At 50.2% G+C, this 17,377-nt stretch overlaps 1 protein-coding gene across 1 annotated transcript in view; it reads right to left on the bottom strand.

Annotated features, from left to right (window-relative positions):
- LOC108802022 (DNA-directed RNA polymerase II subunit RPB1-like) overlaps window positions 1–17,051 on the bottom strand; it is a 71,545-nt gene extending 54,494 nt beyond the window's left edge. The window contains exon 1 of the mRNA XM_018573911.1: window positions 16,924–17,051. Coding sequence (XP_018429413.1) covers window positions 16,924–17,051 — 128 coding nt within the window. The remainder of the gene's footprint in view (window positions 1–16,923) is intronic.
- Window positions 17,052–17,377: the final 326 nt, after the last annotated feature.

Raw genomic sequence — 17,377 nt, 5'->3', positions numbered from 1 at the left:
TAAAGTTGTGTTCCTGTCATCCAGACAGAGATTTGGGGGGCCAATGGGAGAGGCCGGCGCTGATAAATGGCACCATTAAATAGTCTGATGGAGTAAGTCGCTCAGGGAGCGCAGGTCTGACCTGCTCTGATATAAACCAGAAGTTCTGGATCCATTGTTGGCCCCGGGTCCTAAAGAAATAATTTCCATGGCTCTGCCCACTATCCTAAACTGAGGAATTAACCCTTTATTTTTGTGAATTGTGTGTGTGTTCGGAAGTCAGGACATGCTGATGGTTTGTTTTAAGAAATCTCTGATAGTAAAATCTCCTCTACAGTTCCCGGATGTCTTCACAAATGTCAGACACGCATCAGCCCCTGATGCATCCTCTTAACATGTGACTTGCTGCAATGTTACAATGTTGCAGTCTGCAGTTGGAGACTGAGGAAATGGTTCCTCCTGCCTGCAGCCGTCTGATGACTAGGGGAAGGGGAGACTGAGGAAATGCTTCCTCCTGCCTGCAGCCGTCTGATGACTGGGGAAGGGGAGACTGAGAAAATGCTTCCTCCTGCCTGCAGCAGACTGATCACTGGGGGGAGGGGAGATCTGATCACTGGGGGAGGGAAGACTGAGGAAATGCTTCCTCCTGCCTGCAGCAGACTGATGATATCACCTGTACTCACTGGACTGAAGTTCAAGGATAATTAAAGGGTGGAATGTTTCTGAAAAATTGCAATGCTATTGGAATTTGATTTTTTTTTCTCATGCAGACTTGTAAAGTTACTGACAGGTTCCCCCCTCCCCCTCATTCTTTACAGGAAAGGTGTGTAATAAATATACAGATATTGTACTATATACATTATTTCCCAACAAACTGACACAAAACCAAATGGGGAACATTTTCCAAGACCGGAGCAGACAGAATCTGGAGCCGCCGTGCACAGCAACCAACCAATCAGCTTCTCTCTGCAGCTTGTCCAGTTGAGCTTTGAACATGAAAGCTGAAAGCTGATTGGTTTGCCGGGCACGGCGGCTCCAGATTCTGCCTGCTCCAGTCTTAGTACATCCCCCTCTGTATGTTTTAAGCGGCACAAACTGAGATCGTTTCTTATTTTCTCACGGCGCTGATCCAGATTTCTTGTCTGAATTTGGAATAAACTTTTGCACTGAAATGCGCTGTGTGACCGGTGACAACGGAAATAATGTCAGCGGCTGAACAAACAGAATCTCGCGCAAGTGTTGTATGGGAGGCCTGACATACAGGCCCGGCGCTACTGCAAGGCAAGTCAGGCGGCCGCCTGAGGGCGCTGCAGGGTGAGGGTCAATCATTAAGTCAATGGCATTTTGAAAAATACTTTACCACTTTAACATAATCCCAAGTTGCTTGTCTGAGGTAGTGCTTCATCAGAAGATAAATCTGCATGAATTATGTCCCTATGCTGAACGGACTGAACGGAAAAAGAGCTCGGTAGCTGGAGGCGTCTGACTATCTCCTGGCTGGGTAGAATTAACTTGGTAAAGATGAATATATTGCCCAAATTCCTATTTTTATTTCAGACGCTACCGGTCACGATTCCCAGGAAATACCTTTCCATACTACAATCTAAGGTTAATAAATTTGTTTGGGGCCCCAGCCATATTAGAATCTCACATAAGACACTGAGACGCCAAAAACTGAAGGGAGGACTGGGTCTACCTGACTTTAATAAATACTATATGGCCGCCTCCATATCACATATAATGGTATGGGTAGTCCCAAAATCTGATAAAAAATGGGCAACTGTAGAGGAGCGCCTATGCCAGATTAGATTGAGAACAGCACTATGGATCCCGAAGAATTGTAGAGCGTTCCCGGGAGATACCTCACCGCTTAACAACCTTTAAAATATGGGACCAAATACACCAGCAAAATAGGTGGTCCTATAATTCGCCCCTATTGTATCTGTTGGATAATAAGTACTTTATCCCTGGTAAGGAGGATGTGAGGTTTATTAATTGGTTAAAAGAACAGGACATCCAGTTACATCAAATTATAGAGGATGGTAAGATTCTGCCTTCGGAAGAAATTCGGGAAAGATGGGCAACGTACAGTTGGGACTTTTGGTGCTATAGGCAGCTGATGCATTTTGTTAAATCTCTCCCCTTACCAATAAGATCACTGACAGAATTAAATCAAATTGAACTGTTGTTAGCTAATATTAGATCACCAAAACATATGATATCTCGGTTCTATAGGGTACTGATGGATCTGTCTATAGGGGGATACCCACGCTTTCTGACCCAATGGGAGGAGGATTTGGGCAGCATACTAACAGAGGAGCAGAAAAAAAAGATAATGCAACTATGCCATACCTCCTGAATGAGCTCAAAGGTTGAGGAAAGTAACTATAAACTATTAGCGAGATGGTACTTAACACCTTCCAGAATGGGGACATTTAACAAAAACGACTCAAAGGAATGCTGGAGGAAATGTGGCAAAGAGGGTACAATGGAGCACATATGGTGGTCCTGCCCAGTTATTCGGGGCTACTGGCAGAAAATAATTGACTATACATGTGCCATAACACACCAAAAAGTCCCTCTTGAGCCTTGGATATGCTTGTTCCACTGTACTGACTCCTCAGTGGGGAAATATAGGAGAACTGTGATTCCATTCCAATTGAATGCGGCAAAGGCGAATATTTCCAGATCATGGAGATGTGTATCAGAACCAGATATCCGCACCTGGTTTAAACTTATTGGTCAGTATAGCGAAATGGAAGAACTTACAGCTGTGATTAAAAACTCAGGTTCTAATGTCACGGAACACCTGAATCCAATGAGCTGGAGGGGGAGGGGCCCAATACTTTTGGCAATATAGTGTATATACAGTATATGTACATGCTACATGTGTGTCTACATAGATTGTACAGTAATACCTTGGTTTACAAGCATAATTCGTTCCGGAAGCATGCTTGTAATCCAAAGCGCTTGTATATCAAAGCGAATTTCCCCAGAGGAAATAATGGAAATTCAGATGATTAGTTCCACAACCCAAAAATATTCATATAAAAATGATGACAATACTGTACAAAATATAAAGAAAAATAAACCAATTACCGGTTACCTTCGTGGCTGGTGTGAGGGGGACGAGAGAGAGGGGGATTATTGTGTAGGACAACTTTCACTATCACTAACGGAATCACTGCTATCTCTTGACTCAATGGAATCTTTTTCATTTCGTGAAACCTTAACAAGGAATCTATCCAATGTGACATTGCATTGTCGTTAAACAGACTCATCGCTCGCACTGCTACAGCCTTATTCGGTGGTGGTTTTCTACAACATTTTGCTCTTATTGCAAGACATTGCTTGGCTTGTAATCAGACAGTTCTCCATCGATGTCCTGTTATTGGAGAGAGCAATAAGACAGTTCTAGCCCGGTAATAATAACACATGGAAGAGCTGCCTTGTGGCAAATCCTACAGAGGAGGAACAGAGTCTTCGGATTTTTTCTGCTCGCTGCAGAGACAGAAAGAATTATTTAAACTCACATATCACAGAATCTCTGCCTCCGGAAACCCCGCGCACAATGCGGAATAATAACATCCTCCTCTTGGGGGGCATCACACATGCTACAATACGATTGTCAGATTTCCCGTTTCAGTCTATTTATAATCAGATGGTTTGATGATTGCAGCATATGTGGTGATTTTATTAATCAGATACAATCAGAAGATACAATAGGAAGAAGTGGAACATTTGTTGCAGATGGATTGTAACATGTGAGGAGATCTTGTGTGAATATTTTGATGGAATGATTTTTCTTTAATAGTGTGTGAGATAATCATTGTTTTTATGCAGTTGGATGTGTGTAGTCCCTTTTAAACACTTGATATATGGACTGTTTCAGGTATATCATCTACACTGTCTGATGTGATGTATGTGTGTGCGAGATATACTGTAGCCAAAGCTCTATCTCTTGTCCCCGCTGTCCTCTGTCTCTTTATCTTTTCACTCTTTCTCCTATCCTCTGTCACCTGTTTACTCTCCCAATCCAGTATCTCTGCCTTCCCCCTCCTACCTCTCTCTCTGTACCCTCTGCCTCCAGTCACTATTCGTATTCTCTAGTCCCTCGTTGACTTTCTGCTCCATTTACTTGTCTCTTGCCCCATGTCTCTGCCTCATATCCTCCTTTTCTGATCTCTTGTCCATTGTCCTTGTCCCGTTTCTCTGTCCTTGTCCGCTCTTTCTCCATCTCCTGTCCCCTCTCTCTCTCCATCTCCTGTCCCCTCTCTCTCCATCTCCTGTCCCCTCTCTCTCTCCATCTCCTGTCCCCTCTCTCTCCATCTCCTGTCCCCTCTCTCTCTCCATCTCCTGTCCCCTCTCTCTCTCCATCTCCTGTCCTCTCTCTCTCTCTCTCCATCTCCTGTCCCCTCTCTCTCCATCTCCTGTCCCCTCTCTCTCTCCATCTCCTGTCCCCTCTCTCTCTCCATCTCCTGTCCCCTCTCTCTCTCCATCTCCTGTCCCCTCTCTCTCTCCATCTCCTGTCCCCTCTCTCTCTCCATCTCCTGTCCCCTCTCTCTCTCCATCTCCTGTCCCCTCTCTCTCTCCATCTCCTGTCCCCTCTCTCTCTCCATCTCCTGTCCCCTCTCTCTCTCCATCTCCTGTCCCCTCTCTCTCTCCATCTCCTGTCCCCTCTCTCTCTCCATCTCCTGTCCCCTCTCTCTCTCCATCTCCTGTCCCCTCTCTCTCTCCATCTCCTGTCCCCTCTCTCTCTCCATCTCCTGTCCCCTCTCTCTCTCCATCTCCTGTCCCCTCTCTCTCTCCATCTCCTGTCCCCTCTCTCTCTCCATCTCCTGTCCCCTCTCTCTCTCCATCTCCTGTCCCCTCTCTCTCTCCATCTCCTGTCCCCTCTCTCTCTCCATCTCCTGTCCCCTCTCTCTCTCCATCTCCTGTCCCCTCTCTCTCTCCATCTCCTGTCCCCTCTCTCTCTCCATCTCCTGTCCCCTCTCTCTCTCCATCTCCTGTCCCCTCTCTCTCTCCATCTCCTGTCCCCTCTCTCTCTCCATCTCCTGTCCCCTCTCTCTCTCCATCTCCTGTCCCCTCTCTCTCTCCATCTCCTGTCCCCTCTCTCTCTCCATCTCCTGTCCCCTCTCTCTCTCCATCTCCTGTCCCCTCTCTCTCTCCATCTCCTGTCCCCTCTCTCTCTCCATCTCCTGTCCCCTCTCTCTCTCCATCTCCTGTCCCCTCTCTCTCTCCATCTCCTGTCCCCTCTCTCTCTCCATCTCCTGTCCCCTCTCTCTCTCCATCTCCTGTCCCCTCTCTCTCTCCATCTCCTGTCCCCTCTCTCTCTCCATCTCCTGTCCCCTCTCTCTCTCCATCTCCTGTCCCCTCTCTCTCTCCATCTCCTGTCCCCTCTCTCTCTCCATCTCCTGTCCCCTCTCTCTCTCCATCTCCTGTCCCCTCTCTCTCTCCATCTCCTGTCCCCTCTCTCTCTCCATCTCCTGTCCCCTCTCTCTCTCCATCTCCTGTCCCCTCTCTCTCTCCATCTCCTGTCCCCTCTCTCTCTCCATCTCCTGTCCCCTCTCTCTCTCCATCTCCTGTCCCCTCTCTCTCTCCATCTCCTGTCCCCTCTCTCTCTCCATCTCCTGTCCCCTCTCTCTCTCCATCTCCTGTCCCCTCTCTCTCTCCATCTCCTGTCCCCTCTCTCTCTCCATCTCCTGTCCCCTCTCTCTCTCCATCTCCTGTCCCCTCTCTCTCTCCATCTCCTGTCCCCTCTCTCTCTCCATCTCCTGTCCCCTCTCTCTCTCCATCTCCTGTCCCCTCTCTCTCTCCATCTCCTGTCCCCTCTCTCTCTCCATCTCCTGTCCCCTCTCTCTCTCCATCTCCTGTCCCCTCTCTCTCTCCATCTCCTGTCCCCTCTCTCTCTCCATCTCCTGTCCCCTCTCTCTCTCCATCTCCTGTCCCCTCTCTCTCTCCATCTCCTGTCCCCTCTCTCTCTCCATCTCCTGTCCCCTCTCTCTCTCCATCTCCTGTCCCCTCTCTCTCTCCATCTCCTGTCCCCTCTCTCTCTCCATCTCCTGTCCCCTCTCTCTCTCCATCTCCTGTCCCCTCTCTCTCTCCATCTCCTGTCCCCTCTCTCTCTCCATCTCCTGTCCCCTCTCTCTCTCCATCTCCTGTCCCCTCACTCTCCATCTCCTGTCCCCCTCCTTGATCTCCAGTTCCCTTCTTTCTCTTCATGTCGTGCCCCCCAATCTCCTGTCCGCTGTTCCCCTCTTTAATGTCCTGTCCCATTTCCTTGTTAGTTCCCTCTGTCTCCTGACCCTCTATTTTTTTGTTTCCTCCTGTCCCCTCTCTCTCCATCTCCTGTCCCCTCTCTCTCCATCTCCTGTCCCCTCACTCTCCATCTCCTGTCCTCTCACTTTCCATCTCCTGTCCCCTCTCTCTCCATCTCCTGTCCCCTCTCTCTCCATCTCCTGTCCCCTCTCTCTCCATCTCCTGTCCTCTCTCTCTCCATCTCCTGTCCTCTCTCTCTCTCCCCCTCCCTCTCCCTCTCTCTCTCCCTCCCCTCCCCTCTCTCTCTCCATCTCCTGTCCCCTCTCTCTCTCCATCTCCTGTCCCCCCTTTCTCCATCTTCTGTCCCCCATCTCTCCATCTCCTGCCCCCCTTCTTTAATATTCTGCTTGCTTGTCTCCTTTCCCATCTCTCTGCCTCCTGTTCCCCCCTTCTCTTGGATCCCCTGTTCTCTGTGCACCCCGAGTCTGAGTATTAGACATATCACAGAGATGCAGCAATAGCAGGAGCCGGCTTCGGTGGCGGTGGATAGGTTACCATAGTAACACCCAGATTTAACCCCACTATAAAGTTAAATGCATTTCATCCTCCGCATGTACCTGAGCCCGCCATGTTTACTGTGTGACTCACTGTAGAATGTCAGCACCCCCGCACTGCATGGCATACACACGTTATCTGTATGTACATAATGCACACCTGATCTGTGTGTGCACACTGGAGGGACAGTCGCACGTACACTGCACGAGGAGTGTATATCGCTGGGATGAGGATCCGGTTCACGGCTACAACTAGTTTAGGATGAATCCTCCAGGTTCGAGATGCGCAGTCTCTGTGAATTTGGCGCAGATTACTCCGGGAGAATTTTTCGTAAACCATAATACACTTCATGACCTTTGAACTATGGCCAGTAGGCTTAGGAGAGCCAATAAGGGGGGCTATTGGATAAGCCATCCCCCTGCTATAAAAGAAAGGGGTATTTGCATAGCAAAGTATTTTTTTTTTTTTGCTGCAAGACTTCCCTATTACTCATGTCAACCGCAACCACCCAGCCCCATAAATGAGATAAAAGTTAGGCATACACTGGTTAGGCCTATTATCCCTAATTTCAGCCAATCTTACACTGCTTTATACTCTGCAGTATCTTGAGGCTAGGTTCACACCTGCACTACACCGCACAACACCCGGGGACACGCGTCCCGGGATTGCGCGGTTCTGTACAATGCAGGCAGCGATTGCCACGCGGCCCCATTGATTACAATGGGGTGACATCCGCACGGCAATCGCAGAAAAAAGCTAAAAATACCTTCTTTTTTTCCCCCCGATACACAACGTGCGGCTGTTTATAGTGTTCGGAAGCACGGGCGGAATCACGACGGGAAACCGCGCAATCCGCCCGGCGCGACTGGTGTGCCATTAGAAAATAATGGCACCCACAGTGCGATCGGTTCACACCTCGGCGACTCCTGACCACGCGGCAATCCGCGCGGAATCCTGCACGATTGCCGCGCATTGCGGTGTTGCCTAGGTGTAAACGTAGACTAAAAGTAAAGCCCCGGCAGGTGCTCTTTGTTGCTAGTAAATTTGGGCCTAGGCTTGCTCATAAAAACTGTCCAGCTGCTGGCCAACTTTACATTGCTGTACCATCTGCAGCCTCTAAATTGCCCTCAGTATTACAATGTTACCACAGAGCTAAGCTGACCATTCAATGTACAATCTCTTTTAGATGTTTCTACAACTATGTAGCCTAAGATCGGATACAAAGTGAATAGATGTTCAGATTTGTACTTATATTACAGCTTTGGTAGATACAAAGGAGATTGTATAGAGACTGCGCAATCAGATTGTAATGTGTATGGGCGGCTGTACTCTGAGCCACCCATCGATCGCACCGGGCTGGTGGAAAAAGCCATCAGTTGATCGGCGCAGACACGGAGAGGCTCTCTGGTTTTTACACTGAATGTATTTCAGGAGGTTAAAGTGTTGGATGCAACTTGCCTGTCACCCCCGGGGGAAACTGCAATGTGCTCTCCATGTAAAGGGCACTCTGTCACATTGTTTCATATCGGAGGGTGAAGAGGCCCGGACACAGAATATTAATGCCTCATCTTCTGATGCACAATCCGCTCTTTCTGTACCACCCCCAAAAACCACGACCCTGCGATCCGACCCCGGAGGACGGGGATGACACAATCTCGGACGCAGCACAGGATCAGCTATAAACATCACACACGGGGAATGTATCAAAGATTTCTAACATGTATGTGAGCAATCCCTTCCCCCATAATTCAATTCAGTGGTGGTCAACCTACCAGGTATAGGGGGCCTTATCTGTGGCCCCTAAATCATCAAAGGGCCACACATAGAATTAAGTATATGTAACGCTACAGAAGACTGTGTGAGCATGATATGAAATGATCAGAGACTGCGTACATGCTACAGGTTGGTTGGAGACTGGGGACATACTACAAGTTGGTTGGAGACTGGGGACATACTGCAGGTTGGTTGGAGACTGGGGACATACTACATGTTAGTTGTAGACTGGGGACATACTGCAAGTTAGTTGGAGACTGGGGACATACTGCAAGTTGGTTGGAGACTGCAGACATACTACAGTTTGGTTGGAGACTGGGGACATACTACAGGTTGGTTGGAGACTGGTGTACATACTACAGGTTGGTTGGAGACTGGAGACATACTACAGGTTGGTTGGAGACTGGGGACATACTACAGGTTGGTTGGAGACTGGGGACATACTACAGATTGGTTGGAGACTGGGGACATACTACAGGTTGGTTGGAGACTGGGGACATACTTCAGGTTGGTTGGAGACTGGGGACATAACACTGGTTGGTTGGAGACTGGGGACATAATGCAGGTTGGTTGGAGACTGGGGACATACTACAGGTTGGTTGGAGACTGGAGACATACTGCAGGTTGGTTGGAGACTGGGGACATACTACAGTTTGGTTCGGGACTGGGGACATACTACAGGTTGGTTGGAGACTGGGGACATACTGCAAGTTGGTTGGAGACTGCGGACATACTGCAAGTTGGTTGGAGACTGCGGACATACTGCAAGTTGGTTGGAGACTGCGGACATACTGCAAGTTGGTTGGAGACTGCGGACATACTGCAAGTTGGTTGGAGACTGCGGACATACTGCAAGTTGGTTGGAGACTGCGGACATACTGCAAGTTGGTTGGAGACTGCGGACATACTGCAAGTTGGTTGGAGACTGCGGACATACTGCAAGTTGGTTGGAGACTGCGGACATACTGCAAGTTGGTTGGAGACTGCGGACATACTGCAAGTTGGTTGGAGACTGCGGACATACTGCAAGTTGGTTGGAGACTGCGGACATACTGCAAGTTGGTTGGAGACTGCGGACATACTGCAAGTTGGTTGGAGACTGCGGACATACTGCAAGTTGGTTGGAGACTGCGGACATACTGCAAGTTGGTTGGAGACTGCGGACATACTGCAAGTTGGTTGGAGACTGCGGACATACTGCAAGTTGGTTGGAGACTGCGGACATACTGCAAGTTGGTTGGAGACTGCGGACATACTGCAAGTTGGTTGGAGACTGCGGACATACTGCAAGTTGGTTGGAGACTGCGGACATACTGCAAGTTGGTTGGAGACTGCGGACATACTGCAAGTTGGTTGGAGACTGCGGACATACTGCAAGTTGGTTGGAGACTGCGGACATACTGCAAGTTGGTTGGAGACTGCGGACATACTGCAAGTTGGTTGGAGACTGCGGACATACTGCAAGTTGGTTGGAGACTGCGGACATACTGCAAGTTGGTTGGAGACTGCGGACATACTGCAAGTTGGTTGGAGACTGCGGACATACTGCAAGTTGGTTGGAGACTGCGGACATACTGCAAGTTGGTTGGAGACTGCGGACATACTGCAAGTTGGTTGGAGACTGCGGACATACTGCAAGTTGGTTGGAGACTGCGGACATACTGCAAGTTGGTTGGAGACTGCGGACATACTGCAAGTTGGTTGGAGACTGCGGACATACTGCAAGTTGGTTGGAGACTGCGGACATACTGCAAGTTGGTTGGAGACTGCGGACATACTGCAAGTTGGTTGGAGACTGCGGACATACTGCAAGTTGGTTGGAGACTGCGGACATACTGCAAGTTGGTTGGAGACTGCGGACATACTGCAAGTTGGTTGGAGACTGCGGACATACTGCAAGTTGGTTGGAGACTGCGGACATACTGCAAGTTGGTTGGAGACTGCGGACATACTGCAAGTTGGTTGGAGACTGCGGACATACTGCAAGTTGGTTGGAGACTGCGGACATACTGCAAGTTGGTTGGAGACTGCGGACATACTGCAAGTTGGTTGGAGACTGCGGACATACTGCAAGTTGGTTGGAGACTGCGGACATACTGCAAGTTGGTTGGAGACTGCGGACATACTGCAAGTTGGTTGGAGACTGCGGACATACTGCAAGTTGGTTGGAGACTGCGGACATACTGCAAGTTGGTTGGAGACTGCGGACATACTGCAAGTTGGTTGGAGACTGCGGACATACTGCAAGTTGGTTGGAGACTGCGGACATACTGCAAGTTGGTTGGAGACTGCGGACATACTGCAAGTTGGTTGGAGACTGCGGACATACTGCAAGTTGGTTGGAGACTGCGGACATACTGCAAGTTGGTTGGAGACTGCGGACATACTGCAAGTTGGTTGGAGACTGCGGACATACTGCAAGTTGGTTGGAGACTGCGGACATACTGCAAGTTGGTTGGAGACTGCGGACATACTGCAAGTTGGTTGGAGACTGCGGACATACTGCAAGTTGGTTGGAGACTGCGGACATACTGCAAGTTGGTTGGAGACTGCGGACATACTGCAAGTTGGTTGGAGACTGCGGACATACTGCAAGTTGGTTGGAGACTGCGGACATACTGCAAGTTGGTTGGAGACTGCGGACATACTGCAAGTTGGTTGGAGACTGCGGACATACTGCAAGTTGGTTGGAGACTGCGGACATACTGCAAGTTGGTTGGAGACTGCGGACATACTGCAAGTTGGTTGGAGACTGCGGACATACTGCAAGTTGGTTGGAGACTGCGGACATACTGCAAGTTGGTTGGAGACTGCGGACATACTGCAAGTTGGTTGGAGACTGCGGACATACTGCAAGTTGGTTGGAGACTGCGGACATACTGCAAGTTGGTTGGAGACTGCGGACATACTGCAAGTTGGTTGGAGACTGCGGACATACTGCAAGTTGGTTGGAGACTGCGGACATACTGCAAGTTGGTTGGAGACTGCGGACATACTGCAAGTTGGTTGGAGACTGCGGACATACTGCAAGTTGGTTGGAGACTGCGGACATACTGCAAGTTGGTTGGAGACTGCGGACATACTGCAAGTTGGTTGGAGACTGCGGACATACTGCAAGTTGGTTGGAGACTGCGGACATACTGCAAGTTGGTTGGAGACTGCGGACATACTGCAAGTTGGTTGGAGACTGCGGACATACTGCAAGTTGGTTGGAGACTGCGGACATACTGCAAGTTGGTTGGAGACTGCGGACATACTGCAAGTTGGTTGGAGACTGCGGACATACTGCAAGTTGGTTGGAGACTGCGGACATACTGCAAGTTGGTTGGAGACTGCGGACATACTGCAAGTTGGTTGGAGACTGCGGACATACTGCAAGTTGGTTGGAGACTGCGGACATACTGCAAGTTGGTTGGAGACTGCGGACATACTGCAAGTTGGTTGGAGACTGCGGACATACTGCAAGTTGGTTGGAGACTGCGGACATACTGCAAGTTGGTTGGAGACTGCGGACATACTGCAAGTTGGTTGGAGACTGCGGACATACTGCAAGTTGGTTGGAGACTGCGGACATACTGCAAGTTGGTTGGAGACTGCGGACATACTGCAAGTTGGTTGGAGACTGCGGACATACTGCAAGTTGGTTGGAGACTGCGGACATACTGCAAGTTGGTTGGAGACTGCGGACATACTGCAAGTTGGTTGGAGACTGCGGACATACTGCAAGTTGGTTGGAGACTGCGGACATACTGCAAGTTGGTTGGAGACTGCGGACATACTGCAAGTTGGTTGGAGACTGCGGACATACTGCAAGTTGGTTGGAGACTGCGGACATACTGCAAGTTGGTTGGAGACTGCGGACATACTGCAAGTTGGTTGGAGACTGCGGACATACTGCAAGTTGGTTGGAGACTGCGGACATACTGCAAGTTGGTTGGAGACTGCGGACATACTGCAAGTTGGTTGGAGACTGCGGACATACTGCAAGTTGGTTGGAGACTGCGGACATACTGCAAGTTGGTTGGAGACTGCGGACATACTGCAAGTTGGTTGGAGACTGCGGACATACTGCAAGTTGGTTGGAGACTGGGGACATACTACAGGTTGGGTGGAGACTGGGGACATACTACAGGTTGGTTGGAGACTGGAGACATACTGCAGGTTGGTTGGAGACTGGGGACATACTACATGTTAGTTGTAGACAGGGGACATACTGCAAGTTGGTTGGAGACTGCGGACATACTGCAAGTTGGTTGGAGACTGGGGACATACTACAGGTTGGTTGGAGACTGGGGACATAGTACAGGTTGGTCGGAGACCGGGGGAGGGGAGAGGAAATGCTTCCTCCTGCCTGCAGCAGACTGATGACATCATCTCAGCCTGGGCAAAGTCACTGACTGAAGAACAAGAACGTCTAATGATGAAAGGCGGATCTTCCCTGTTGTATGTTGGAGTTTATTTGTGGAGATTTGTAATGTTGCATTTCGTGTTTTTTCCATTAGAGCAAAAAGAGGGACAACTGAGGGGGGGGGGATGGGACGGAGGATTCGGTCCCCAATGAGGGAGCTGCGGAGTCGTCCTGGGCAGATGGTGACATCGCTGTGTTTGTGTAGAATTTTCCAGCGCGGAGTTCCTCCGGGACTGCGACTGACAAGCTGAATTCAGGTCACAGGTAATGGCGGAGAGTCAGGCACGGGCAGAGGCAGCGTGCGGCCCGCGGCTCTCTGTTCCTGGAATACATTATGGAGCTGTAAGAAATCATCGTGACGCGGCTCGGAGCCGATCCATCTGCTGCCGGAAATACAAGTGTTACAGATTGCTGAATTGCAGCACCGGAGCTTGGCATCAATCTGTCAATCACCAGACCCGGAGACATCTGTCAGTGGTGGTCCTGTACACTGACGCCTCCTCCCCCCGCTCATCCCAGCCATTTATTATACGCGTCTGCCCTGATTTACCAAAGAGTGAATTGAGGTGAAGTGTAGGAAAGAGAACCTGTCTGCACCTAAAACGCACAGCCATGCACAAGGCACTACAAACTCCTTTGCATATGACTGGGTGACTACAGCGCCTAACACTTTAGTAAATCAAGGTCACCATTCCCACAATGGTGAGATTTCCGCCAGTAGTTTGTATCTCTGCCTCTCCCACAATGGTGAGATTTCCTCCAGTAGTTTGTGTCTCTGCCCCTCCCACAATGGTGAGATTTCCTCCAGTAGGTTGTGTCTCTGCCCCTCCCACAATGGTGAGATCTCCTCCCAGTTGTTTGTGTCTCTGCCCCGCCCACAATGGTGAGATTTCCTCCAGTAGGTTGTGTCTCTGCCCCTCCCACAATGGTGAGATTTCCTCCAGTAGTTTGTGTCTCTGCCCCTCGCCCAATGGTGAGTTTTCCTCCAGTAGTTTGTGTCTCTGCCCCTCCCACAATGGTGAGATTTCCGCCAGTAGTTTGTGCCTCTGCCCCTCCCACAATGGTGAGATTTCCCCCAGTAGTTTGTGTCTCTGCCCCTCCCACAATGGTGGGATTTCCTTCCAGTAGTTTGTGTCTCTGCCCCTCCCACAATGGTGAGATCTCCTCCCAGTAGTTTGTGTCTCTGCCCCTCCCACAATGGTGAGATCTCCTCCCAGTTGTTTGTGTCTCTGCCCCGCCCACAATAGTGCGATTTACCCCAGTAGTTTGTGTCTCTGCCCCTCCCACAATTATGAGATCCCCCCCCCCAGTAGTGTGTGTCTCGGCCCCTCCCACAATGGTGAGATTTCCTCCAGTAGTTTGTGTCTCTGCCCCTCCCACAATGGTGAGATTTCCTTCCAGTAGTTTGTGTCTCTGCCCCTCCCACAATGGTGAGATTTCCTTCCAGTAGTTTGTGTCTCTGCCCCTCCCACAATGGTGAGATTTCCTTCCAGTAGTTTGTGTCTCTGCCCCTCCCACAATGGTGAGATTTCCTTCCAGTAGTTTGTGTCTCTGCCCCTCCCACAATGGTGAGATTTCCTTCCAGTAGTTTGTGTCTCTGCCCCTCCCACAATGGTGAGATTTCCTTCCAGTAGTTTGTGTCTCTGCCCCTCCCACAATGGTGAGATTTCCTTCCAGTAGTTTGTGTCTCTGCCCCTCCCACAATGGTGAGATTTCCTTCCAGTAGTTTGTGTCTCTGCCCCTCCCACAATGGTGAGATTTCCTTCCAGTAGTTTGTGTCTCTGCCCCTCCCACAATGGTGAGATTTCCTTCCAGTAGTTTGTGTCTCTGCCCCTCCCACAATGGTGAGATTTCCTTCCAGTAGTTTGTGTCTCTGCCCCTCCCACAATGGTGAGATTTCCTTCCAGTAGTTTGTGTCTCTGCCCCTCCCACAATGGTGAGATTTCCTTCCAGTAGTTTGTGTCTCTGCCCCTCCCACAATTATGAGATCCCCCCCCCCAGTAGTGTGTGTCTCGGCCCCTCCCACAATGGTGAGATTTCCGCCCAGTAGTTTGTGGTATTAGAGCAAAGCAGTGAGTGAATATCACATTCACCAAACATTCACTGCAGGTGTATCTTTCTGGTCAATGAGTTTTAAAGTGATTGCTTCACCTGCGGTGAATATCTGGTACATGTCACTTTCACTCCTTTGTAATCATTGCCCTTTCGGTGACAAACTAGCCGTGAGGTGACCCCTCTGTGTGAATGATTCTGGGGGTGTCAGTCCGCCTGCAGTGGACGCGTTTAGTGAATGGGGCCCCGTAGTTTGCGCCGCGTTCCCGGGAAGAATCCGCCGGCCGCTTTCCCTTATTGCCCCCTCGAGCTGCGATTCTAATTGAGACGTCGGAGGGAAGTGTAATGCGATTATTTATAAATTGGGAAATTGCGTGACACCGATCCGAGTCACGCGGCGGCCCCTATTAGCGACACGCCGCGCGGCGCCCGGGAGGAATTGGTATCATTGAAGACAGGTGACCCCACTTCTGGTTGTCAGCGAGGACTATAAGATCCGGTGGCTTCCATGACTTTCGCCTCGGGGCCTCGATATATCTCGTCGCTCCAGCCTGGTAACCGCGCAGCTAATTGTCATATTAGACTTGCAAATTTCCGATCGCGTCTAAACTTATTACGGGAAGAGCGCGGCCCGAAAATGCCGCCGACGTCCTCACAGGAGCAGCTTTGCTACATTGTATAGAGCCGGGGGAAAGATACAAGTCCATCGAGCTCAACCAATAGAAACGCAGAGGAAAGAAATACATTGTAACAAAGAAACAGCTTGGAGAGGCGGGAACGAGATCCACGCAATGGCCGCAGCGCCAATTCCCGCTCGGGATTTTAAAGTGGACCTGTCATCAGAGCTCTTCATGTCAGGTGCGGCATCCTCAGTGATATTTAACCCTTTTCGGGTGTTTATCTCCTCTCACCGATATCACGGCACGTCGCAACCCTCTGCAGAGCTTACAGGGGGATAGAATGTCGTTTTGTGCCAAATCAATAAATTCTCCGAAGGAAGTGATCGGAAAGCTTTGTGATGTCACCTCAGAAACCTGGACTGAGGACCATAGCTGCCATTGCCGCTTCAGAGACGTCATGCTGATCCCCTGGCTTCAATACTTAGTCACTGACCCAGAGCGAACGTTTAGATCGGGATTCCTCACTTAAGTAGATGTTATCTCCAGCTGGATGACATTTAGCTTGCTTTGTGGGTCACTTCGTTACTGACCACCAATGTAAGGGGGACACCCCTCCAACTGACCACCAATGTAAGGGGGGCACCTCTCCATCTGACCACCAGTGTAAGGGGGACACCCCTCCAACTGACCACCAGTGTAAGGGGGGCACCTCTCCATCTGACCACCAGTGTAAGGGGGGCACCTCTCCAAATGACCACCAATGTAAGGGGGGCACCTCTCCAAATGACCACCAATGTAAGGGACGCGCCTCACCCACTGACCACCAATGTAAGGGGGACACCCCTCCAACTGACCACCAATATAAGGGGTGCACCTCTCCAACTGACCACCAGTGTTAGGGGGGCGCCTCTCCAACTGACCACCAATGTAAGGGGTGCACCTCTCCAACTGACCACCAATGTAAGGGGGGCGCCTCTCCAACTGACCACCAATGTAAGGGGCGCACCTCACCCACTGACCACCAATGTAAGGAGGCAACCTGCTCAGCGTCATTAGTTATTAGGATGGGAGCAGGTGGGCTGCATAGTGTCATTGGTTGCTAGGACATAGGTGAATGTTCAGTGGGCGGGTGAACTGGTCAATTTGGTAAACTGTGACCCAGCTTGGGTTTGGGTTGAACTCACGGACGACCCCAAACCTGTAGCCTGAAGCTCCTCCCTGACCCCCAATGTAAAGGGAAAGTGTTCCCCTGATGTAAGGCGGAATCTTTGTGCTGACCTCCGATGTAAAGGAACCCCGCAATTGTCACCGTCCACATCGGTGGCGGGCGCCGTGTTCTTCTCCGTCTCCTTTAACACTTCCACTGCGTTGTGTTCAATGAGGTAAATTGTGAACTTCTCTCCCATGAAAGTTCTAATTTTGGGGCCTATTCATCAAGCGGGGAGAAATCTCGGCTCCTTGCCTCGGCGCGTCGGTATCGTTTCTTCGCTGCTGCACTTTGCACGGCTCCGCTCATTAGTTCTCGGATCTGCACACAATGCGCCATTATTAAACCCGTAAATTCATCTATAATTCATGGCGCTCTCCTGTAAGTGGAAGCCGTGCGTGTTGGGAAGGATTATATTAAACCGCAGCTGGAAGCATTGCTCTTATAGAGCGCGGTATGCGAATCCACGCGAGAACGCGGCGCTTATAGCGGGGACACGCAGAATAAACGAGCGCCGCGGCTAGC

Source organism: Nanorana parkeri, unplaced genomic scaffold (genome assembly GCF_000935625.1).
Source record: "Nanorana parkeri isolate BGI_ZX_2015 unplaced genomic scaffold, ASM93562v1 scaffold2606, whole genome shotgun sequence".
Lineage (NCBI taxonomy): Eukaryota > Metazoa > Chordata > Amphibia > Anura > Dicroglossidae > Nanorana > Nanorana parkeri.
The sequence above is the reverse complement of the archived record's forward strand: the minus strand, read 5'-3'. Positions and strand labels throughout refer to the sequence as shown.